This window comes from Pelodiscus sinensis, chromosome 1, assembly GCF_049634645.1.
Source record: "Pelodiscus sinensis isolate JC-2024 chromosome 1, ASM4963464v1, whole genome shotgun sequence".
Taxonomy (NCBI): Eukaryota; Metazoa; Chordata; order Testudines; family Trionychidae; genus Pelodiscus; species Pelodiscus sinensis.
The window spans coordinates 230457886-230484891 of NC_134711.1; the positions used below are offsets into that span (position 1 = coordinate 230457886).

The window sequence follows — 27006 nt, forward strand, 5'->3', positions numbered from 1 at the left end:
AATATTTATAAAGGGGGTCATCGGATGAAAGGCTACTGTTGTTAAGGTGTGTGCAGATAGCGCAGGGCTGCAGCAGGGTACAACGATCCTGCCCCCTCTAACCTGGTCCCACATAGCAGGAGGGAGAGGCATAGCTGGAGAGTTGTAAACCCACCCGCTACATTTTCTGGCTAGCGTAAACTGTGGCTCACTGCAGAATGAGCGAAGATCAACCGCCGCTTTAGTCTCTGTTGTTCACTGTGCATATGTGTAAATATAGCCGAGTTGATATTTGCTCTCGGCATTGTGAAGAAACCCTCCTTCCCCCCCCCCTCCACCCCCTGTGCTTTCTCTCGCTCCAGCGTCTCCTTTTCTTGGATCCCCGCCTGTCTCCTCCCACAGAAAGGGGGGGGGGGGAGAGAAAAGGTCACGTATGTTTGGAAAAATATGTAGGTCAGTGGAACATTTCCTGCACTTCTTGTGAAAAGGGAGGCCGGGGAGGGAGCGCTGCTCTCCTCTCTGCAGCTTTCTCTCCCCCACCCTTTTCCTCCCCAAAGCAAAACCACCCGCTCTACAAGGGGGGGAGGGGGGAATCACCGGGTCCCTTTTCAGCCCTGACCATTTTTGCAGCCCGGCTACATTCTCCCTTGCAAGGCAGCCCGATTGCGGCCAGCCCTCCCGCGCGGGCGGCCCCCGATGAGCGCCGGGCGCAGGCAAGGCTGCGCCCCAAAAGCTCCGCTGAGCGGGGGTGGCGGGCGTTGCGGGCTTTGCTGGGAGGATGCTCCCTCCTCGGCGCCGGGGCACCAACTTTAAGGAGCAGTCCTGGGATTGCAGCCTCCCCGCCTCGCCCCTCGGCATCTTTAACTACTTCATGCCCCAGCCAGCAGCCTCCCTGGCCCCGCGCTCTCCCCTCCTGGCCCCGCAGCAGCCCAGGCTGCCGGCTGGTTGGCGGCGCGGCTGGAGCCCGCGCTGCCGCGCGTCTCAGGGCGGTGCGGCGGGGAAGCGGGAGCCCGGCATGCGGCGTCCCCTCGCACCATGAGAGCCAGCGGGGGCAGCGGCAGCCCCGGCAGCAGCAAGGCGGCGGCCAGAGCCCCGGGCTTGGCGTGCGCGGGGACGAGTTTGCCGGCTGCCGAGCCCGGCCTCCTGCGCGAGTGGAGCAGCGGCAGCCGCAGCGGCACCGGCAGGCACCAGAGAAGCGGCGGCGGGAAGCCCAGCAGCGGCAGCCGGTGTCCGAGCGGCCGCGGCTCCCGCGCTCGGGTCGCCACAGCGGACAGCAGCAGCAGCAGCAGCAGCTGGGGCTCCCCGGCGAAGCCAGCCCGCCCGCCCCCGCAGCAGCAGCAGCAGCACCCCGGGTAAGGCGCAGCCAGCGATCCCGGGGACCTGGCGTGTCTGTCTGTCTGTCCACACTCACACACGCGCCGCTGGGTCAGCCCCCCGCACGCTCTTCCCATTTCCCGCGCCTTCAGGGGGCAGTGAGGCGCACACGCCTGGTGGCTCCACTCACCCCTCCCATGACAGGCTACCCCCGCCTGACCCAAAGGGAACGGAAAGTGAGCCCTCAGGGCTCTGTCCCACGCCAGGGTTTCATGCTGGGTACGGGCTTTGATCCCCCTGGAGAGTCTCTGCCAGAGGCACATGTCCACAGCCTCACACGCCAGCTTCCCTCCATGGCTGGTGATCCTGTCAGCAGGCTGGAGGCTGCTTATGCTGGGTTACTCACTCATGTCAGGGCACTGTAAATGGCTTGCATGTTAATGCTGGCTTCTCTTGGACGTCACCTCTAGCACTGGGAGGTGTGAACAAGAGCTTGGGTTGTCAGCTGCTGTCCTGTCCATTCAGAAAACACAGAAAGATCTGTTTTGATTTTTGAGTATTTGGTTGGGGCGTGGACAGTGAGCGGGGAAAGCACTCAGAGTCCCATCGCCTCATAAAACTCATCACGTGCATACAGTTTGACATCTTATTTTGTAGTTGTGTTGTTACAGTGTGGAATAATGATCTGGGGATTTGAGCATTGATGTTGTTGCTCTTATTCAAGCAAAACTCCCATTAAGGTTACTGGGAGATTTGCCTGAGAATAGGTTCCTGGACAAGCTTGCCAGAGCTTCCAGTAATTTAAACCATTTGTCAGTTTTCTTCAAATTTTCTTGTAGTTTGCAGACCAGAAAAGAGTTGCGATACAAACCTCTAACAACATGGAATTTCTTTTGTAAAAAGTGGTGTAGTTGTTTCCCTGTCAGGGCACTGGAATGATTTAACAATTAGTAAGGATACTCATCCAAAAACTTTACTTGATATTCCTCAACTGCTACAGGATGATACCTTACTTCCACTCAAGTGATTTAGAAATAAATAGCAGTTATAAATATTACAGCCAGCAGAGGAACTTTAATGTTTTTATAGTACTAACTCTCCAGAAAGCTTATAAAACTCTGGGTGGGCATGCATAAAATTAGCTTTAAGTGTACAAGTTCAACAAGTGACCACTATTGATGTACCTTGAAGTGGAAAATTGTCTCCTTCACTCATGTATGAATGCTAATTTGTATCCCATAGTGATGTTTATTTAGTTAGATTAAATAATTAGCAATTGCAGTTTCATGATGTAATCAGCTCATTCAGTGATCTGTGTCTGTTTCTGAAACCTACTGGCTGGCTGACTATGGGCCTAAACCAGTGTTTCTCAACCAGCGGTAGGACTTGAGAGAAGTCAGGGGGTACTTCAACACAACTGAAATTTGGAGAAAACTGAATTTTTGTTGTAAGTTTTATAGCACTTTATTATTTTTGTACTTTTTATACCCCAAAAATTAATTGTCTGCCCAGCTACAATTAAGTTGTTTAAACAAATGTGTTGCAATGGTAGAAAAAAAATTGTTTGTGTCTGAAAACTGTAGGTATTAGGGGTACTTCGAAGTTTATTCTTTTAAAAAGGGGGTACTTATCATTTTTTTAAAAAAAGGGGTACTTTATAAAAAAAAAAGGTTGAGAAACACTGGCCTGAACAACCAGAGTACACGTAAGAACAATGTTACTCATGTGAGTATCCAAAGGTAACCTTCTGTGTAAGATTTTGGGGTCAATAATTTATTATCTTAACATTTTTTGTTTGTTCCTGTATTTTAAGACATAGTGCTGTGATTTCATTTTTTCAGTAAATTTTCTAAAAGTTTTTCTGTAACTTTATTCTAAGCAGTGCAGGGGTTGCCAAACACTCCCTATTATAAACCTCTGTTTTGAGCTGTTTAACTTTGTCAAAAGTAAACATTTTGGGCTGAAATTTTCCATGTTGATATCTGCTTATGGCTGATTTTTTTAAAAAAATTTTGAGATAAAATTGTCCAGTCACTTCTGAGAATGATGTTAGGAAAAATATATTGTTTTGCCCGTGCTAAAAAAATTCAACAACCATTTCTTTGGGATGCTCTAGCCTCCCTGATTAGGAGCAGGGAATGGAAATTTGGTAGGGATGTCACCCCAGTGGCGGTAAGATATACCTTTTATTACTTCTGTGAAAGTACAGTAATTCCTCATTTAACACTATAGATGCATTTCTAAAAATGTTCATGCTAAGCGAAAACATGTTATGCGGGGTCAATTTTCCCATTAAAAATAATGGAAAAGGTGGAAGTTTCATTTCAGGTGGTGATGACAAAGTCAATTTTTTCTTGGTGCTGGGTCATCAATGTCAACATTAGATATCTAGCAACACAAGATAACTAGCAACACAAGTCACCGTGGTTTGTCAAAACACAAAGATAAACACGTGAGTGAGCGGAGGAGTGCTGTGACCACTGTATTCATCCGCTCATGCATATTACCACTGTTTTCACCAATTTATACTGCTGCGTGAAGTAGTCTGCCACTTGATTATTTTTGTGTTATTTCAGGGACAGTCGTGTTATTCAAAAAACGTTCCCTAAAAAAAAATCGTGCTATTGTGAAAATGTGTTAAGCGGACACGTGTTAAACGAGTAATTGCTGTATATACAAATTTGGCCAAGTTATAAGCTTCTGAAAAAACCCCTCAGTTTGCACATGATTTGTGGAGACTTGTTAAGAATTCAGACTCCAAATGTTTTTAAGACTAAATTGAGAATGCTTCAGCTCCAGTGTTTTGACCACTCTACATATGTAAAGCTCTGTGCAGATATAAAATTTGTATCTGCATGCACATCCAATATCTGCAAAAATGAGCCATGGAAATCCACAGATGTGGGTACCCCTGGATATAAAGCAGATATCTGCAAATTTGTAGGGTTCTACATACAAAATTTGCACCTGCATCCGTATCTTCAAAAATGAGTTACAGATATCTGCTTCCACATCCATGGATGTGGATAGCTGCAAATATAAGGCAGATATCCGTGGATTTGCAGGGCTCTATACATATGCCTTCTCAACAGATTGACTAACAATCCTCTAACCTAAGGCTGATGGGGCTGAGGAGACATCTTTCCCTGTGGTGCTCCTCATTGCCACAGGCTGCGGTTGTGCTGAGCATCAGAACTGAGAGGAGGAAGGCTACCTTTTGTGTGCTGTTACTGTTCCCCTACTGGTGCCCAAGCACTGTGGAAGAGGAGACGGAAACAGCTATGCTCAAAAGCAGAGAGTGGTAGATGGTGGGGAGAGAGAAACGAGCTGCAGAGAGGAGATTTGGACATGAAGAGGTTAGGAGTAGTATGGGACAAGCAGGACCTTAGGGGTGTCAGAGGATAGGAAAATAGGAGGATAGGAACAAGAAGTGCAGAAGCTGGGAATGGAGTAGGAGCCAAGGCTAGGAACCAGTGTGGACAGCAGTAGGGGTAGAGACAGGGAAAGATACTGGGAGGGGGGGAGGGACAGGTAAAGAAGGATCAACTAGAGTAGATTCCCCTCCAGAATGTGGAACTGAACCCATTAATAACATTCCTTTGATAGCAAGCTTTTGTGAAAGCTGCTGGCAAAGTATTTGTCTCCATCCTCTTCTAGAGGCAGGTCCACAAAGAGGATGATAACATTCTACTGCTGTCAGTTACTCTGTTAATTCAAGAGGTAGAGGACTGTGCTTAAAGATACCAACCCTGCTGATGACCCTTGTGCGGCTCAATAAGCTTCATGATGGAATTTTTGTTTTTTCAATTTTTAAAAAGTCAAGAAATTACATAAAAGTACATTAAAGAACATTAAACTTGCAAAATCCTATGGAAAAATAGTATGTCATCATGTAATGAAAGACTATCTCAATTCATATGTTCAATGGGACCGAATTAAGGTTACATAGGCAGCCTTAATTGTGGCATTTCCTAATATTGAGCACTTGACTTAGCAACCTTAACATTCTTCTCATGTAAGGCCTTTATATAATAAGCATAAAGATTTGAAGAGCTGTTGTCAGTTAAATAAATTTATGTTTAATCATATAATTTTTAACCTGCTTACCAATTAGCAGTATTATTACCATAATTATTAAAAGTAAAAGATTTTTTAAAATCCAAAAGATTTGTCACTATGGCTATGTCTACACTTGCGGCTTCTTGCGCAAGTAATATGCAAATGAGGCTAAGCATGGAATATCGCCGAGCCTCATTTGCATACCTAATGAGCCACCATTTTTTTTCAGCAGAGGCTCTTTCCCAAAAGGAGTGTCTACACTGCCCCTTCTTGTGCAAGAAAAACCCTCTTGCGCAATGCCGTTCTTTCTGAAAAGTAATAGGTGTAACGATATTGCGCAAGGGGGTTTTTCTTGCTCAAGAAGGGGCAGTGTAATGCTCCTTCTTGCACAAGAGCTGCCTCTGAAAAAAATGGTGGCTCATTAGGTATGCAAATGAGGCTCCACAATATTCCATGCTTAGCTTCATTTGCATATTACTTGCGCAAGAAGCTGCAAGTGTAGACATAGCCTTTGTGTTTTTATGTTTTCTTTCTGTATTTCTCATCTTATTTTGGATAATGTAGAATTGTAATAATTTTGGTTATGCTTTTGTTTATATGTAATATGATAGGATCAGAACAGAAAACTATAAAAAAAGTAGTGGAGGGGAGATCGCAGAAGTTTCTTCTCCTAGTATCTCCATTCGTGATACCTCTGGGCCCTCACTGCGGCCATCACTCTTGCTCAGGCTCAAATCTCTGCCTTCAGCAGAGGGTAGTCTGCTGCCATTGTGACCCACACCAGTTGTGACAAAGCTTCTATGAAAACTCGGTGGGTCCTGTGCTTCCTGGCAGATTTGCTTGCCTCAGAGACTCACAGCAGCCCACAGTTTTAGGCACCATGCCCAGGACTTTAATTTGCTGTTTACTGAGCCCTTTTCATCATCAGCCAGTGTATGGTAAAACGGAGAATAAACTCCACAGTCCTTTTCCCTGAGTGGAAATGGGGAGGTAGGTGTTAGGGGGACTCTGGGCCCATCCTCTACTGCAGGTTCCAGCCCAGGGCCCTGTGATAGTAGCTGCTTGTGTGAATCCCTGACACCTGCTATGAGATAGCTCCAAGACTCCTGGGCTACTTCCCCACACCTCCCCCAACACCTTCCTTCTCTCCAGTTCATCCTCCTGGTTGTGATCTCGTTTCCTCCTACTCCCAGTGATGCTCTCCTCCTTCCTCCCTGCTGCATACATCCTACAACTGCAGACAAGCTTCTTATATACCCAGTCTGAACTGGTTTTCTTAATTACCCCCAGTGTCTTAATTAGCCTAGGCTGGCCTGACTCTGCAGGCCTGGTCAATTAGCCCCAGGTGTTCCACTGCCCCTGATTGCCCCTGCTGGTTCTAAACCAGCCCCTCCCTGTCACTTTGGGGGAAGGGATCGCCTCAGTCTGAGGCTTATAGTTCTCAATTATATGACCTCATCCATCTTGCCCACAGGTGGTTATGACCTGGGGCCCATACCTCTGAAGAAATGCTACAGGCATTGGTTACTGACCGATAGATTAGGGGGTTACCACCAGACCTTCACCTGGGGTGAGCCAGAATGAACCAGCCATATATGACAAAGTTGTTGTACTAGTAGGGAGGCAGAGGGCAACAAGGGACCTGACTGATTAGGGGAAAAGTCCCCTGTGTTAAATCTACAGCACCACTATCCCAGGTTCCAGTACTTGGACCCTCAGGGAAGCCCTGGCGGGAGAAGAAGGGAATGGAGGACCTACTGGAAGTGACAAGAGCTCCAATTAATGAAGGTGAAGGAGTTCGGGAGGTCAGATGCTTTAAGCCAAGAGACCGGGGAATGCCTAGGGCTTCCTACAGATGCCACGCTTGTGGAGAATGAAGGCACATAGCCGCACAGTATCTCAATGCAGAGGAGCCAATGAAATGCACTATGGGAGACTGGAAAAATACATGCTCTCTCATACATATTGTGGGGGGGTCACACTAACCCCACACCAATATACTAGGCCAGTAAGGTTAAATGGAGTAGGAACCATAGCATTGATAGATTCAAGTTGTGCCATTATGCTCATCTCAGAGAAGTTAGGGAAGCATAGTCGATGCTCCAGGCAAAACATACAGGGGTCTTGTGTGTCCATGGGGCAGTTTGTTACTACCCCACTGTGTCAGTGCAGATTGAAATCCAGGGAAACACTATTTGGGTAATGGCAGGGGTAGTTTCTCAGTTTCCCTACCCGGTGCTCATAGGAACAGGTTTCCCAAGGTCAGTGGCTACATAGCTTGTCAACCCCCAATTTTTTCTGAAATATCCCCTGATTTGTTCCCCAAACAGAAATAGAGAGAGTCCCGGTGGAAGGGAAAACCCAGGGGTTGGGGTTTTCCTTCTTCATCATGAAGAAGGATCTCCAATACCGGGTAACCTCAATACAGGGGGAAGAGGTGCAGCAGCTACTAGTACCTCAGAAGCACCAGAAAGCTGTATTAAGCCTCATCCACAATCATCTGTTTGGGGGGCATCTTGGGATAGAAAAAACCCTAGCACGGGTTCTTTTGGTCAGGAGTACATGAGGATGACACCGGTATTGTACATCATGCCCTGAATATCAACTGCACAGCCCTCGGCCCCAGAACACCATTAATATCCCTCCCCATCATAGGAGACCCATTTGAGTGTATGGCCATGGACCTGGTAGAACCTTTAGAAGAAATGATGTGGGGTCACCAGTATATCCTGATCATCTTAGACTATGTGACCCGGTATCCAAAGCTATACCCCTGCAGAACACATCCTTGAAAACAATAGCTAAAGCATTATTAGAAATCTTTACCTGGGTGGGGTTACCAAAGGAAATATTGACAGACCAAGGAATCCCCATTCACATAAAAACTGATACCCTATACCCTACTCCATATCCATACCCTAAGCACCTCTGTCTATCATTCCCAGAGTTGAAAGGTTCAATCAAACCCTCAAAGCTATGATATGGAAGGTAGTAAGTTGAGATGGGGAGGACTGGGACACCCTGCTACCTTACCTGATGTTTGCTATCCAGGAGGTACCTCAGGCCTCTACTGGATTCTCTCCCTTTGAACTATTATATGGATGCTGCTCCCATGAGATCCTGGCTATTGCTAAAGAAATATTGGAGGAGGAACCCAATACAGGGAAGAACATAATTGAGCACATCTTGCAGATGAGAGAACAAATAGCCCAAATCACTCCCATTGTATGGGAACATCTGGAAAAGGCCCAGAAAACTCATTACAACTGCACGCAAAGGTTCCACAGTTCCAGCTAGGGGATTGAGTGATGGTAGTGGTGCCCACAATGGAGAGTAAGCTTTTGGCCTAATGGCAGGGGCCCTATCAGGTGTTTGAAGCCATGAAGGAAGTAAACTATAAGGTGAGGCATTCAGGACCCCAGAAAAAGGAACAGGTTTATACCATGAATCTCTTGAAACTTTGGCAGTCCAGAGAGGCGTGCGAGGTCACCCAGGGTATGTCTAAACTGCATCCCTCTGACAGCAGAGGGATGCATATTAGGCGAGTCGACATTGCAAATGAGGCAGGGATTTAAATACCCCGTGCCTAATTTGCATAAAAATGGCCGTCACATTTTGCCGACTCAGCACTTTGTCGGCAAAAAGAGGCAGTCTAGAGGGGGATCTGTCGAGAAAGAAAGCCTTTTTTGACAGCTCCTGTAAACCTCCTTGCAGGAGGCATAAGGGATCTATCGAAAAAGGCTTTCTTTCTCAACAGATCCCCCTCTAGACTGCCTCTTTTTGCTGACAAAGTGCTGAGTCGGCAAAATGTGGAGGTCAATTTTATGCAAATTAGGCACGGGATATTTAAATCCCTGCCTCATTTGCAATGTTGACCTGCCTAATCTGCATCCCTCTGCTGACAGAGGGATGCAGTCTAGACATACTCTCAGAGGCCCCAAACCAGGAAAATATCATAAAATTGCGACTATAGTGTGCACTTTATTCACGTTTTTTTAACGTCATAGTCAGGGTGCGCATTATCCATAGGAGGTTTTTTAAAAAAGTTTTAAAGTCACCCTCAGCAGGCACGAGCTGGGTGGGACGGGAGGGGCGGGGGGCGCCAGGCATGGGCTGGGGGGACCGTCAGGCGTGAGCTCGGTGCGCCGGCAGCTGGGCGGGGGCGGCTCCCCTGGCAGGCATGAGCTCTGTGTGCCGGCAGCTGAGTGGGGGAGGCTCCCCCTGCAGGCACAAGCTCAGCACGCTGGCAACTGGGTGGGGGAGGACCCCCCTCCAGCAGGCGCAAGCTCAGCATGCACAAGTTCAGCTGGGCTGGGGGACCCTGCAGCAGGCGTGAGCTCAGCTGGGGAGGGGGCCCAGCGGCAGGCACGAGCCCCTTCCTTCCTATGAATACTTTAAAATCTCGAGTATAATGGGGGTGCGCATTATAGATAAGAGTTTAGTTTATTCAAGAATTTTGACCTTTAAAAGGCAGATGCGCATTATACATAGATGTGCATTATACTCGAGATTTTACGGTACCTCATATGAACAAGTCAAGATATCCCTGACCTGACACCACACCAAAAGTGTGAGGTCATCGAGATGATCAACCTACATCAGGACGTGTTTCCAACTAAGCCAGGCTGAATGACCAAGGCGTATCATCATATTACCACAAACCCTGGGGTCAAAGTTATACTGAGACCCTTTTGGGTCGCCGCTGCAAAGAAGGAAAATATTAAAGCTGAAGTAAAGAGCATGTTGGAGTAGGATGTCATTGAGGAATCCCATAGTGAATGGTCTAGCCCAATTGTTTTAGTGCCAAAGCCCGATGGTACCACTCTGTTCTGTAATGAATTTCAGTGGTTGTATGATATATCCAAATTTGACGCATACCCTATAACGACAAGTTACATGACTGCTTGGGCAATACCCAATTTTTGTTCATCCTAGATTTAACAAATGGATATTGACAGATTCCCTTGGCCAAAGAAGCAAAAGAAAAAAACCTGCATTTTCTACACCTCAGGGCTTATTTCAATATACTGTCCTCACTTTCAGACTACATGGAGCTCCTGCCACCTTTCAATGTCTGATGGACAAGCTCCTACGCCCTCATACCAGTTACGCGGCAGCATACCTCGACAACGTAATAATTCATACCCACAATTGGGAGACTCGTCTAGAAAAAGTGGAACCGGTGCTGAATGCCCTAAGACAAGCTGGTCTTACAGCTAACCCATCCAAGTGTGCCATAGGACTGGCTGAAGCCAAATACCTCAGCTATATCATAGGAAGATGGATGGTAAAACCCCAGGGCTGTGTCTAGACTGGCAAGTTTTTCCGCAAAAGCGCCTGCTTTTGCGGAAAAACTTGCTAGCAGTCTACACTGGCCGCTTGAATTTCCGCAAGAACACTGACTTCCTACTGTCTGAAATCAGTGCTTCTTGCAGAAATACTATGCTGCTCCCATTCGGGCAAAAGTCCTTTTGCACAAAAGGGCCAGTGTAGACAGCTGAAATTTGTTTTCCACAAAAAAGCCCCGATAGCAAAAATGGCGATCGGGGCTTTTTTGCGGAAAAGCACGTCTAGATTGGCCCGGACAATTTTCCGCAAAAAGTGCTTTTGCAGAAAAGCATCCATGCTAATCTAGACACTCTTTTCCGCAAATGCTTTTAACGGAAAACTTTTCCGTTAAAAGCATTTGCGGAAAATCATGCCAGTCTAGACGTAGCTTAGGTGAATAAGCCATCCAGAATTGGTCTCAGTCAAATAGAAAAAAACAAGTCTGAGCATTCCTGGGTATGGTGGAGTATTATAGACCGTTCATTTCCCATTTTGCTTCCAGAGCAAGTTCCCTGATGGATCTGATAAAAACCAGGGGTCCTGAAATGGTGAAGTGGACCAAAGTATTGGTAAAAGCATTCTTGGATTTATGTACACCTCTCTGCAGTAACCGTGTACTCATAGCTCCTGACTTTGACAAAGAATTCATTCTCCAGACAGATGCATCTGAAGTAGGCTTGAGTGCAGTCGGAGATGAAGAGCACCCAGTTCTCTATCTGAGTAGAAAACTTCTACCAAGGGAGCAGAAATATGCAGTAGTGGAAAAAGACAGTAATCAAGTGCGCTATGGAAATGCTCCATTGCCATATACTAAGCCGATGATTTACTCTTGTGACCGACCATGCATACATAGAAAAGTATGAGAGAATAGCCAGATGGTTTTTGTCTCTACAGCCCTTCCAGTTCCCCATGCAACACTGAGCTGGAAGCCTCCATAGCAATGTAGATGGTCTGTCACAAGTATATTGCATGACGACCCAAATTGCTCAACTCCAGGGTGTTGAGCAGAAGGGGGGATATGTGACAGGGTCAGATCAGAAGGCTATTATAAAGGACCCACCAAGTTTTCGTAGGAGCTTTGTCACCCTTACTAGTTTTACTTTCAGGTTCCTAGTGGTGCATTGATTGAGTTTCAGATTCTGCAGAGGAATATTTATTTGTGTAAATAGCAGTTTTTGTTGGTTTGATTCTATTTTCCTGGTGGCCCTAGGTTTTATAAAAAAAGAATTGTTTATTTTAAAATTAATCAGATCCTTCAAATACTTCTTTTTGTGAGTAACTTCTCTCACAAGTAGTTCTGTGGATGACAATTCAAGTTGACAGTATTCTTTTAACAGATTTGTTATGTAACAGTTTATTTAAGTTTCTAAAAATGGTTTATTGTCTCGTTTAAATTAAATATAGTGATATTGATTTTGCTGGTATCATGTTATCTAGTATTTCACAGAATTTATTCACAGTACAGCAGACTTCTGATAATCCGGCACCTTTGGGACCTAGGTGGTGCCGGATTATCAAATATGCCAGACTATCAGGAGGTACTACTGTATATACACTTCAACACTAATACAATCTGTAAATTATTCACTTAAACATTAAACATGTTATCACCCCGTTTATCAATATCCTCCTCTGCTTCTATGGGGGTGTCAATAACAATAGGCTCTGGTGGTGGTGGTGAAGACAAAGGTTGAACTATCTTCCATGCCCTTGCAAACATATCCCTGAGATCGGCTTGCTTAGAGGACTGTGACTACTTCATATAAAAGTTATTCAGAATAATATGAAGGTTCATCACTTCAGCTGCATTATATTGGTTGCAACTCTCTGCAAATTCAATGAATTTGGAAATAAAATCAGTTGCCTTCCGCCAGGTATATTTTGCTCTCTCTGTCACTTCCTCTTCTTCTTCTTGAGGTTTTTGTGCATTCATAACACTTTCAATGATAGCAGCATCACTCAAAATTTCTACAACTGGTTCGTCTTTGTCTATATCAAGCCATTGTTCAATCTCATTTTCTGTGAACTTTGCAACAGCATTCTTCTCAGGGACATTTTCAATTGTTTCTTGTGTGTCAGTAATACGCTTAGGCCTAACATTAAAGCCACAAAATTCCTTTTCATCAGAAGAACCATCTTAAAATATGATGCTAGGCCAAAGTTTCCTCCAACATTTTTGTACAGTAGCCTTCTTTACGTCCTTCCAAGCCAATGCAGCTGCATACACAGCGTCCTTAGGGTTGAAATCAGATTGAAATTCAGAAACAATTCAGAAAGTCTGAGTTTACCAGCTTTTGGACAAAAGACCCTCTGTAGAAACACTTAAAGTTCTATATCATGCCCTGATCCATAGGTTGGATCAAAGATGTCACATTCGCTGGCAAGTATGTAGCGAAAATATTTCCACTAACAAGCTCCAAAACGGGCGGATGCCCTCGATAGTTATTGAGCAAAAGAACAGCTTTACTATCCTCCGGTAGATCTCCTCTTTCTAAAATTCTCCTTAACTGCGGGCACAAAATAATTAAAAAAACAGTCCTTAAAGATTTCTGCAGTCATCCAAGCATTCCCCTGTGCCTCGTAAATCACTGGCAAACTCATAAGAGTTTTAAATGCCCTAGGCTTTTTGTACTTCCCTACAACAAAAAGCTTAAGCTTATGCGTGACGGACGCAATTTGCGCTTACCAGAACTGTAATGCGGTCTTTGTTCATTTTGAAGCCCTGAGCAGCCTTTTCACCACCACCAACCAGAGTAGAGTTCTGCAAATAATGCCATAAGAGCCCAGTTTCATCAGCATTGTATATTTGAGAAGGTGACAAACCGTGTTCCTCCACCAACTGCTCAAAAATAGCACTATACTCCTCAGTGGCTACGTGATCGGCAGACTTTTGCTCACCACTGATGTCTAACTTATGGATCTCATGCCGATACTTAAAATTACGTTACCAACCTTCTGAAAACACACATGATTCACTAATGTTCATTTCACTGTGAAACTGTTTTGCTTTTTCTATGAGCACTGGCCCAGTAATGGACTTACCTTCAGAACTCTTTGCACTAAACCACAAACAAAGCCACATCCAACTGCGCCATCTGAGGTTTTTTCAGAGTTTGCCTTACCTCGGTATGTTTAGTAGGCGCTTCACTTTCAGAAACAAATATTCGCAACGTATCTTTCTGGTTTTTTACGTCATAGATTGTCGAAGATCCAGTGTTAAATTCACTCGTGATAATGTGCCGATTTATGCCTCTTTCTAGCATCTTTATAATATCTAATTTCTGGTTCATTGTCAGTGTTACATGCTTCCTTTTTACACTTCTCTTACCACTACCACTAGCACCTTCATTCACCTTTGATTCCATTACTACTGTACACACCGACGGGCGAAAATATTCAGAAGTCAAAACAGCACTGTCAAGTGTCACACAATGCCAGTGGCAGACTGACTCAATCCCTTCCAGTTTCGCTCAGTTCAACTGCTGCCGCTGCTGCCTTGTGACTTGTTTTTTGCGGAAGCTCACTCACTTGCCATTTTGATGCCAGACTATCAGGAGTGCCATACTATTGGGTTCCGGACTATTGGAGTTTTATCATATAAGGCTCTAGGCTTTCTCTGGGGCTGCGTGTGTGCACAGCTATCTGCTTGCATGGAAGAAGTTGCAGGATGGAAGTCTAAGCTAATCAACATGCAGTGTATATCTTAGCATCTTAAAAAGAACCATGAAATACAGTGTTGTCTAAATAAAATGTAAAGTGTTCAACATTAATTTGATAAAGATGCATAATGATATTTTTTATCAAAAGATCCATAGCAGAGCTTCAGTGGATATATAAGGGTAATGTTACTTTCCTTCTTCCAGCATAACCCCCAGATAAATCAGTGATGTTTTGCTTCACTTGGGTACTATATGATTGGACCCAAAATAATAGTTTTTCTATTTTATCAGCATTCTTACTGTAGAAACTTTATTATGTAGTAATGGATAAGCATTTAAAAAAATTCCAATCCTCCAAGCCTAAAGGATTATTATTATTATTAGGATTTTCTTCAACAGCGAATAATTTAGAATTCAAATAAAAGAGTACATTCCATAGGACCATCATTGATTAATTGGTACATATAAACAGTAGATAAAAATAATAACTGGTACATTACTGTGGAATAAATCAATAGTTGATTTGCTATTTTAAAAGGCATTTTTATATTTATATTTTGATTATTTCCCTCCCATCTCCCAAAATTAGGAGGGGGTTGTGAAAGACAATAAGAACAAAACAGCTAGGAAATGCAAAAGGGAAGGAAAAGAAGGGAAGGGACAGTAGCAGCTTGGTTTCTAGGAATTACTCAGAAATTTTTAAAAAGCCATATCAAAACTTTTCAAATTGGTGTGAAGTCCTTCTTTGAAATGTTGCATGCTTTTCAGCTGCCAGGCCAGCCAAGCTGCTGTGCCAAGGTTCTATCTGTGGTGGCAATGTCTTTAGTCTAAGCAAAACAGTCATTTGATTACAAGCATTGTTATGAAGAACCAAGCTTTCTGCGAGTTGGAGAGTTTTTGAGAGCTTTTGGCAACCTTAATAATAGGCAGTGCTCCCAGTCCTGACTATAATCACTCTACAGTAATCCACGGTTCTCTAGTTATTGTTTGGTTTTGAGGTCCCTAAAGATAACTGTGACACTGTCGTTCAAGAAATGGCAGATCAAAAAGCAAAAGAGTGACAGAAGAATAAAGATTTTTTGATTGCTGCGTAAACCTGCAGAACACCTGGGCAAAGAGACATGGGGAGGAACCTGCTGAATGGTTACTAACCAGATACAAGTACAGGCAGTCCCCGGGTTACGTACAAGATAGGGACTGTAGATTTGTTCTTAAGTTGAATCTGTATGTAAGTCGGAACTGGCGTCCAGATTCAGCCGCTGCTGAAACTGACCAGCGGCTGACTACAGGAAGCCCGAGGCAGAGTTGTTCTGCCCCGGGCTTCCTGGAATCAGCCGCTGATCAGTTTCAACAGGCTGAATCTGGACGCCAGTTCCGACTTACATACAGATTCAACTTAAGAACCCCAGGCGTCCCCAAGTCAGCTGCTGATCAGCGGCTGATTCCAGGAAGCCCAGGGCAGAGCAACTCTGCCTCGGGCTTCCTGTAGTCAGCGCTGGTCAGTTTCAGCAGCGGCTGACTTGGGGACGCCTGGGGCAGAGCAGCTGGGATGCTGCTGGGTTGCTCCAGTAGCGCTGCTCCTCGGCGCTACTGGACCAACCCAGCAGCACCCCAGCTGCTCTGCCCCAGGCGTCCGGAGAAAAGCCGCTGCTGAAACTGACCAGCAGCGGCTGAATCAGGACGCCTGGGGCAGAGCAGCTGGGGTGCTGCCAGGTTGGTCCAGTAGCGCCCAGAGCGGCGCTGCGGGACGAACTGGCAGCGCCCCAGCTGCTCTACCACAGGCGTCCGGAGAAAAGCCTGGTCTGCTGGGGGGGGGGGCGCACTAGCTGCCCCCCCCCCAGCAGACCAGGGAGACGCCGGCGGCGGACCGAGACGCACCGCGGTCCCGCCGCCCGGGTCCTCCGCGGCTTTGCTCCCCGTCTCCCTGGTCTGCTGGGGGGTCTCCCCCCCCAGCAGACCAGGGAGACGCGGAGCAGCTTTTCTCACCCCAGAGGACGCGGGCGGCGGGACCGCGGCGCATCTGGGCGTCCCGCCGCTCCCGTCCTCCGGGGTGAGAAAAACCCTGGTCGTAACTGTGGATCCGACATAAGTCGGCTTAAAATAAGCTCTTCTGTATAAGGTGTACAATATAAGCTTTGGAGGAACTTTTTGTTTTGTATAAATCCTACTGCTGATCTAAATGTGAGAATTAACCCAACAATTAATTAAGCTAGCTCCGTAGAAGCCTTAATACTTCTCTCTCACTCCATGATGCAAAACATCCATCCTTACTTAATAGAGCCCAAACACATTTCATCTCTAAGGAAGAGGTGAAAAGATCAGTTTGGTACTGAAATCAATTTAAGTTTTGCAGACTGAACTGCGAGGGCTGCCTTTTTTCCCCTGAATGAAAGGACTATAAAAGCAGCTAGAAGAGGCAACAATATTTGACTTGTTTGTCTGCTATTGACAAAGAGACAAGGTTGGTGAGGTAATTTTTTATTTAACCAATTCCTAATCTCTGTGCCATCCTGCCACAACTGTGTCCTTGTCCTATTCTCTTTGTTCAGCCAGTCCTAGATCTTCTAGTGCATTCTAATTCCTCATCAGATCTGTCTCTGATCCTCCTCAGCTCCTTTCCTGTACTCTACTGAAAAAAAACTTTAAAAATAAGTGGTGTTGCACCTTAGGGGTTGTCTCCACTACAGAGAAGTTTGAAGCTGCAGCTGTTGATCTTCCAAGGTTCGAATTAGTGGGTCTAGTGAAGACATGCTAATTTGAACTGAGGCTACGTTTAGACTACACAGTTTTTCTGGGATATCCCAGAAAAACTGTTTCACATCCAGGGAACGCATTTTCTCTTCCCCTTTTTTTGTGGAAGAGCAAACGCGCTCTTTCAGAAGCCCCTGTATTCCTCGTTCCACGAGGAATAAGGGGGCTTCCGAAAAAGGGTTTTTTTCTGATATTTGGCCCAGTGTTGATGGGCCAGATATCGGAAAAGCCTCTTCTGATAAAAGAATTGGAAAAAACTACACAAAATACAGAGCGCATTTTGTGTAGCTTTTTCTGAAAAAAAAAAAAAAAAAAAAAGCGGCAATGTAAACCTAGCCTGAGTGGGCAATCCTGTCAGGACTGGTAGTCCTAGCTTTCATGGGCACAACCCCATTTCTCAGATGAGTGGAGCAAGAGGCACAGAGGGGCATAGAAACCCCAACATTTAAAGCAGAAAATGAGGGGAAAGGGGAAGCAGGGGAACAAAAAGAAAAAAACCCTGTCAATTACAGTGTCTGTGCTAAATGAGGCTAATAGAGTGGGCTGTAAGTGTCCGATGCTTAGCTTTTGATTTCATTTGGGTGTTGAATCTAACGACCCATCCAATTGGTGTCCTGGTTCAGTAACTGCATAAACATGTCAGATTTGCATATGAAGACCAGTTCGGAAGTCTCTCTCTCTAGCTGGTTCCTGAAATTATTCTGCAAAAGAATGGCTACTTTTAAATCCATTAATGAGTGTCCAAGCATGTTAAAATGCTCCCCAACAGATTTCTGTGTGTGACCAATTTGAATATCTGATTTGTGCCGTGCTCCACTCATCTGAAGAAGTGGGTTGTGCCCATGAAAGCTCATGATATATATTGTTAGTCTCTAAGGTGGTACAGAGTCACTCATTTTTTAAGGTTTTTTTAAGTTACTCAGCTACACCTCTGAGACTTCTGCTCCACCGGTTTTCAATCCCAGCCTTCCCTATTTCCTCATCCAATTTCTGTTGCTACTGAGCAATGGTGAATGATGATTTTTTTCAAAGGCTTACAACTTGGATGTGAATGGATTTTTCCAGAGACGACAAGGGCATATCTTTGTTATAAAGGGCAAACCTTGCCAAATTTCAGTTTCCTGCTCCAAAGAATGGAAGCATTGAATTTTTTCAAAGAAAATGGCACCAGATTTTTTTTCTTTTAAACAGACCATGTATTTTTACTAGCCTTGTTCTTAGAAATGGCTGAACAGTCCAGACAACATTTCCAAAAAATTCAGACTCAAGCAGACATCCAGCATGGAAAAATTCAGCCTAAATGCTTAACGTTTGGCAAAGGTGTAAGTAAGCACCTTCACTTTCCGTTTAAACTGATTTTTACTGGATAAATCCTGGGTTTTACAAAAAGCATTGTTTGTTTTTCTTCCTGATATTTACCTTACTTTTGTATCATTCAAATATATAAAAATAACTTGTTTTATTAGCGTGTGTGTATATGCAAAGTTGCCTGTTGAAGTGAAAGTGTGTATTAGTCTAAAAGATACACATACAGTAGTAAACAAACAGGAACATATGCAAGCTCTGAAGTGTGTGCATATCTGAACATATTGATAAATCTCATGCCCACCATGTACACATTTCAAGATCTTACTAGATTATCTTACTAGATCCCCTCTCCTGCTGGAGGGGAGGGGTCTGGACCAAGTGGTATCATGGGCGGGAGGGAGGAGAGGGCTCCCCCACCCCGGAGACACCCGTGCAGTGGAATGGCTTGGTAGAGGCAAGTGGGGCAGCTGCCGCTTGGAGCACTGCCCCTCCCCTTGTGCCTTCTGCTGCCGGTCTTAGTAAGTGATTGTCCACGCTGCTTCCCGTGGGAAGACGCTTCTCCCCACGCTGCCAAAAGTACCTTAAAACCTTCTCCTGGGGGAAAGGTTACCCCATTCAAAGTTTGGTTGCTGTAGCTCTTATAATGCCCAGGATATTGCGCACAAACATACAAACATTCTCCTTTATATATTAAACTAAAGCCATAGGTGCTGGAACTACAGTTGCAGGAGGTGCTGCTGCACCCCCTGACTTGAAGTGATTTCTGTTATATATTGGGTTTACAGTTTGGTTGAATGGATCACAGCACCCCCAATATACAAATTGTTCGTGCACTCATAATAAGGTATAATGGTCTAAACAGAACAGAGAGATAAATTAACATTTTACCCTGCAATCAAAATGACCTTCTTTTACTTCTACAAAGTGCTCACGGCTAACAGCTTTCTCCCTGATCACTCTGTGTTGTTATAGTTGAGTGCATATAGAGCTGAGTCTTCCTGTCTTCTCAAATTACTGTTCTTTTATCTGCACAAGGGAGAAGGATAATTTCAAAGTCACATTTATTCTTAATTCAGAGAGCTAAAATAAACAGACTACCTGCATGTATATACAAAAACATAAAACAAAAGTGGAATTGCGGGCACATTGTGGACTAAATCCAGAATTTATACCTGGAGAAGGTCTGGCACAGTTTAGTGGTCCAGTGTGATAAAGATTTTTCCCTTCAATGTACTGGGCACCAGTATATTTGCACTACTGGAGTACCAGTAGTAGGACTACTACATTGGGGTGCTCACCATGGCTAACTATAAATTAAGGTTCTGTGGCACCTTATAGACTAAGGGTATGTCTACACTACAGCATTACTTCGAAATATCTAATTTCGAAATAGTTAATTCGAAATAGTTTATTTCGAAATAACGCATCTACACATAAAATGCATTTCAAAATAGCGTTTTTTTATTTTGAAATAGCACATCCACGAACCTAATTGAAGTCTGGCTGGAACCGGTTCTGGCAGGGCATCAGGTCAGAAGTTACCGTGTGGCCAGGGCGGCCAGCAGGGCACCATGGGAAGGGCTGGAGGCCCCCTATTTCAAAATAAGCATCTACACAGTGCTTATTTTGAAATAGCAATTTCAAAATTGGCACTATTCCTCATGGAATGAGGTTTACCAATTTTGAAATAAGCCCTCCGCTATTTTGAATTAATTTTGAAATAACAGAATGGCCGTGTAGACGTTAGGAGAGTTATTTCGAAATAACTTTGTTGTGTAGATATACCCTAACAGATTTATTGGAGCATAAGCTTTTGTGGGCAAAGACCCACTTCGTCAGATGCATGTTATGTTATGCATCTGACGAAGTGGGTCTTTTCCCACGAAAGCTTATGCTCCAATAAATCTGTTAGTCTATAAGGTGCCACAGGACTCCTTGTCGCTTTTGCAGATTCAGACTAACATGGCTACTCTTCTGATACTATAAATTAAGGTTGTATAACAGTTTACATTTTATCTCTATTTCAGCTGCTCATAACTTCTGAAATGTTTGCCTATCTGGCAGAATTTTTTTCAAGCCTGGTGTCTGTCCCATGTTGATTTAAAAATAATTTAAAAAATATTTCAATATTTGAAATAGGTGAAAAAATATTTTCTCCATTATAAAAACAATTCCAGCAACACTGTTTCTGAACATCTATAAAGCTAAAAAAAAATAGAGTAGAAAGATTGAATTTGGCTTGGAAATTGTAATCTGAGTACATTTGATAAGTAAATAATTGAGAAACAAAATAAATATTGAATACTTCAATGTTGTTTTTACAGTCACTTTTCAGAAAAGGACCACAGTTTAGAAGGCATTTTTTAAATTAAATTACATCCATTATGATACAACAGTAAAATCAAATTTCTTCATATTTTTTCTTAGTCATAGCAGAAGTTATATGTTGTTGACTACCATAAATAATACACTGATTTCTCTTTAAAGCCATTTATATTGCATCTGATTGAATATTAGTCCATGTTCAGAGTTATCTAAAATGACTACAAATATATATTTAATATGAATTATTTCAAAGATCATCCTTATGTAACAAAACTTCTGTTCGAACAGGCTTTCTAATCAGTTTCTGATCTTATTCTATTTCTTTCAAATAGATCAACAGACATATAAAATAAATGTATTATGTACACATTTATAAATGATACATTGACAAAATCTAGTGCACAGGACAATTTATTCTTATGAATTTGTTCTTTGTAACAAGCAAAAATAAACTTTAAGTACTTTGCTATTACAAAATGTTTTCATTTTCATGTGCTTCCCTACAGTCCTGAGTTAGCAAATTCAGGCTTACCTTTGAACTCATTCTTATGGCCCTTTCCCTGAACTGGAATGTACTTAAATACATGCTTAAAGTTAAGCACAGGCTTAATTCATCAACTGAATCAGAGTGTATGAGTTATAATAGTGGTGTCATATTTCTTGTTACCTCCCATCCAACATGCCTACATAACATCATCCTATATGTCCCCTTTCCCCTAATGTTTAGAAAATTATTTTTCTAGATGCAGAGACAATTTATGGATCATAATTTATAATATACTGCTAAATAAGTAGATATAATAAACAAAAAATCAGTATGTAAACTGTATTCTGCTTAAAAGCTTGAAGGACAGAGGCAAAAGTGTCAACTACAGAGTGTTTGCAGATATTTGCATATGCAAGAGTCAGGTATGTAACTATTCCTGAATAATGAACCCATCCTTTTCTCTAACTAAAGAACATAAAATCTTGCAGGAGACAATAGTGATCAACCAATGTTATAAGTTTGCATATAAGCTAAAATCAGTTGCAATTAGTCAGACATTCTGGTGAGAGTTGTGTAGGAACAGAGCCCCATATTTTTTCTTTTGTTCACTATACAAGGCTCCAGAGTTTTTAAAACAATAGTGATGTAAATAATAAGAGTAAAAAACAGTCATTGTCAGGCCAACACACAGGAATTTCTATGGGGAGGGTGTGCTTTTTTTTTTGCAAATGTGGATCGCAAGGGTGTGAATGCACCCTTCATGGTTCCCCAAGTAATCAGGGAATCAGCCCCAACCTTCCCTGGCTGGCCAGAGCACAGGGGAGGAGCGAGGCTCCGGCAGTGCACTGCTCTTGCCTGCCCCTGGCTGGCTGGAGCATGCTTACTTGGGGAACCACGGGAGTGCTTTCACACCCTTTGCACCCCCCTGCGTACGGGCCTGATTGTGTACATTGTTCAGATACTGTCAGACTGATGCATTAATAGTCTACGGGCTTCAGTCAGCAAAAAGTGAGCAAGCTCATAATTAAAAATATTAAATACATTTAAAACCACTTTAGAGAGGATTGGATGTTGTTAAAAACAACATGGATAATTTGAAAATGAACTTAAATTATCGATTCATAAATTCCGTTAAAAGAATCATTCTTTAATGTAGAGTATGGAAACCAAAAGCTCTTCCATGGACTTTCAAGGGACCCAGTTAACATTTTCTGAAGTCCAGCCATTATAGCTACAGTAAATACACTGTTGTCATGGTAATGCACTGATCAAAGTCTGAAGGAAAAAACTCAGGACTTGTTATGTTTCATAGTGTGAGATGAAAGGACAACCTGACTAGAAATAACATAATATTGATAAGCATTTAGTTCATTTTCCATCCTTCCAGAAAGGCATATTGACTTTGAATTTTAAATTAAACTATTTCAAAATAACTATGTGATTGCATGTAGTCATGCAAAATACAGTTAATACTTAACATGATGCATGTCAATATTACCATGTCAACACAACTTTTTTTATGAGGAATTACTGTATATCTGAAATCCATTGCTCTCAGTTATTTTGAACAAGATTGACACTTGCTCATAAATAGCAATGCAGAGAAGTAAAGGGCAGTACTGTACATCAAAGTACACTATGGGAGCGTCTAGACTGCAGATTTTTTTTCGGAAAAACAGCCATTTTTCCAAAAAAACTTTACTTATGTCCACACTGCTATTGTGTTCTTTCGAAAGAAAATTGAAAGAACACAGAGTTTTTTTCCGATATTGGTAAATCCCATTCTATGAGGAAGAACACCTTTTCCGAAAGAGCTCCTTCGGAAAAAGGCATGTGTGGACGTGGAAGAGGGAGTTTTTTCAAAAGAAGAGGCCTCCAGGAAAAAGCACAGGTGCCCTGATGGACACTCGGTCCACACTAATCACAGCTCTATAGTTCCTGTCTCCTGCCAGCACTTAAAGCTGCAGGCACCCTGGACTAGCCTTGTGGCAGGAAGCCAGCCTTGCAGCAGCACCTGAACCATGCGGCTCTGACTGCTAAAGGCCTGCTGACCCATGGCACAGCCACAAGCCCCTTGAGGCCCCCCTAGACTGCACAGGAAACAGCACCAGGGCCCAGAGGACCCACCCAGGGGCATCAAATACCTGGCGCCTTTCTGGACCAGGACAGAGATCCTGTCCCTCCTGGAGCTGTGGGTGTAGGAGGAAACAATGCAGGATCTCCTCTCTTGGAGGCGAAATGACGACATCTGTGGCCAAATGGCTGAGGGTCTGGCCCAGAGGGACCCCACCCCTGCACCTTGGACCAAGTACGGAGCAAGGTGAAGGAGCTAAGCCAAAGCTATGCAAGGACCAGAGAGCGCAGCTCTTGGTCTGTGACAGGACCCCACTCCTGCCCCTACTACAAAGAGCTGCACTAGATCCTGGGGGCGGTGAAGCCCTTTCCCCACCCATACTGGTGGACTCAGGCGTCGAGACACCAGTGCTTACCCGGCCGGAGCTCCTTAAGGAGGACGATGACGAGGAGGAACAACAGCTGCAGGAAGAGGAGGACAGTGGCAGCGTTGTCACCCTCAGCCTGGAGCCAATACTCCAGGCCCTGGAGATCTCCCAGGCATCATCTGACTAGGGTGAGGGAGACGGGCTCAGAGGGAATCGGATGTGATTGTCGCTCGGCATGCGCAGCCTGGACAGTGTGCAGCTGTCTGTGCAGTGGCAGTGTGCACCACATGGACTCAGGAGCCAGCCCCGGAGCACACATGGGCTGCTGCTCACAGGCTGGGAGGAGGCCCCACACATGTCCTACCTGTGCACACGAGGCACCATCCACTCCCGCAGGCAGTGCTGCCAGGTTCAGGTGTGTGTGCAGCCCCAGAGAGAGCCAAGCCGCTCCAGGCCCCTCTCCCACACATGGGATCCCACTGTGGCTGGACACTGGCATCATCGCATGTGGAACCAGCTCGTGCGGCAGGGCGAAAACATGTGTGCCACCATTCGAGAAGTGATGACACACCCGGCTCCTGTTCCCTCACTCCCACTCCACCCCTTCCACTCCACCCACTCCAGCTCCCTCAGTCTGGCTCCCCCTGCTATGCCCATGACTCCTCCTGTTACCCCCCACCACATCTGACCCCACTGCAGCCCCCCTTCCTGTCCTCCCTCCTGTTGTCCCAAGTCCCACCCAACCCCGAGTTTGTCAAGGTTCCCGGACCCGAGGCGGCACTTGCAGGCACACCATGTGCCACTCGCAGCCCTAATCCCGCCTCCTCACTCCCCCACTCAGGTTCTGAGCCCCCCTCTGCCTCAGTTACTTTTTTGTTAGAAAAAAATACAAAGTTTTCATTGTGCAACACAAAACTGCTGTTTTATTGATTGTACAGGGAAGGGGGGCAGGGAGGGGTTGTGATGGAAAGGTATAGGGAGTCAAGGCATAGGCCCCCATTGGGGAAGCCCTTGGGAGAACTAATGGGGTCCTTCAGAGAAACTCTCCCTCAAGGCCTCCCGGATGCGCACCCCCAACTGATGGGCCTGGTGGATGACAGCTGCCCCCGGCTGTTCAAAGGTCCTTACCTCCCGGCCGGCATCTGCCCCCTGTTTGCTCTCCACAATATTGTGGAGAACACAACATGCCGCGACCACCTCGGGGATGTTGCACTCCCCCACATCAAGGCAAGTTGGGAGGCACCTGAACCTGGTCTTGAGGCACCCAAAAGCGCAATCAACCTACATGAGGGCCTGGTTTAAGTGTGCGTTGAATTGTTCCCTGCTGGGGTCCAGGTGGCAAGTGTACGGCTTCATGAGCCATGGCATGAGTGGGTAGGCCGTGTCCCCGATGATGCACAGTGTCATCTGTAGGTCCCCCATGTGAAAGTCCCGCTGGGGAAAGAATGTGCCAGCCTCCAGCTTGTGGTAGAGGTTAGAGTTCTTAAATATGCAGGCATCGTTTGCCAGGCCCTACCACCCGACAAAAATGTCCAAAAACTGTCCATGGTGGTCGACCAGGGCCTGCAGAACCATTGAGAAATAGCCCTTCCTGTTGATGTACTGAGCGGCTTGACGGTGTGGTGCGCAGATCGGAATGTGGGTCCTATCGATCGCTCCTCTGCAGTTCAGGAACCCCAGGGCAGCAAATCCAACCATGATCGGGTCCAGGTTTCCCAGGCGGATGACCCTGCGCAGTAGGATGGAGTTGATGGCCCTCATAGCCTGCAGAAGGAGACAAAGAAAGACACAAAACATAGAATGAGGAGTACCTGAGCCTTTAAGAGGTGCCGGTCCCCTTTCTCCTCCCCTCAAACAACTCAGGAGCAACCCCCTATGAGGCTGCCGACCCAGCAGCAGGGCTGTGTGAGGGTGGGATGGCACAACCCCCTGCTGGGGTCAGGCCTTCCCCACACCCCCATTCCATCCTCCCACACACACACCTCCATAAGCCTTTCCCGAGTGTCCCCCTTTCGGCTGTGTCTAGACTACATGCCTCTGTCGTCAGAGGCATATAGATTAGACACATAGGCAAAGTCAAATGAAGCCGCGATTTAAATGATCGCGGCTTCATTTAAATTTACATGGCTGCCGCGCTGAGCCGACAAACAGCTGATCAGCTGTTTGTCCGCTCAGCACGCTAGTCTGGACGCTCCCCTGCCGACATCAAAGCCCTTTGTTGGCAGCCCTGTTATTCCTCGTGGGATGAGGTTTACCGGGGCTGCCGACAAAGGGCTTTGATGTTGGCAGGGGAGCGTCCAGACTAGCGCGCTGAGCGGACAAACAGCTGATCAGCTGTTTGTCGGCTCAGCGCGGCAGCCATGTAAATTTAAATGAAGCCGTGATCATTTAAATCGCGGCTTCATTTGACTTTGCCAAAACAACAAATCTACATGGCTCCATCGACGGAGCCATGTAGTTTAGACGTACCCTTCCAGACCTCTCCCCTTGCAGGGATTGCAGCTTGAGAGTGCCTTACCTCCACGAGGAGGACCCCGACGGTGGACTTTCCCACACCGAACTGGTGGCCCACCAACTGTCGGGGGTGGCAACTTCCATACGGCAATAGCAACCCACTTCTCCAGAGGGGTGTGGGGCCTCAGGTGGGTGTCACGTCTCTGGAGGGAAGGGGAGAACCAAGCACACAGCTCCAAGAAGGTGGCCTTCCGCATGTGGAAGTTGTTGAGCCACTGCTGGTCGTCCCACCGCTCTATGACCAGCTGGTCCCACCAGTCGGACCTGGTATCCAGCCTCCAGATTCATCTCTCGACCATAGGGTGCGAGGGCAAGGGCATTGCTCCCGCATCCTGGCAGAGGGACTCACGGATGAGCTTGGAGTTGAGCTGTGGCAGGATTATTAAGATGGTCTGGTGAAACTTCTGCATGACAGTGTGGGGCCATCACGTGCTCGGGGCAGCTCTGGCTCTATAGCAAAAAAATAATGCTCTGGCATCCAACAAAGTTGGGCAACCAGAGCACGCACTGTTAAAGCTTTGCTGTTCCTCAGAGAGGTAGGCAAGCCCTTAGCAGAACCTGAGAAATGGCTGTCCTAGGGGGTCCATTTAAGCACGCATCTCAGATAGCCTTAGGCAACAGCACCTGTAAGTAACTGCCGACCTAATGCTCTGGCTGAAGTGGTTCTGGGCAGCCTTTTATGCGAGAGAGCGTTCAGTCAGTGTGGATGCTCTCTTTCAAAAAAGCAGATCACTTTTTCGATGCCTTGTGTAGTATGGACGCTCTCTTTCGCAAGAAGTTTTTTCAGAAAATCTCTTCTGAAAAAGCTTCTTTTGAAAGAAGCCTGCAGTCTAGACGTACC

General features: G+C 45.3%; 1 protein-coding gene across 2 annotated transcripts in view; it reads left to right on the forward strand.

The window, feature by feature from the left end:
* The first annotated feature begins 456 nt into the window (after positions 1-456).
* Positions 457-27006, forward strand: part of NPAS2 (neuronal PAS domain protein 2) — a 165121-nt gene continuing 138571 nt past the window's right edge. For both annotated transcript variants that reach the window (XM_075917107.1, XM_075917108.1), the window contains exon 1: positions 457-1331. In XM_075917107.1, coding sequence (XP_075773222.1) covers positions 1015-1331 — 317 coding nt within the window. In that variant the 5' untranslated portion in view covers positions 457-1014. The remainder of the gene's footprint in view (positions 1332-27006) is intronic.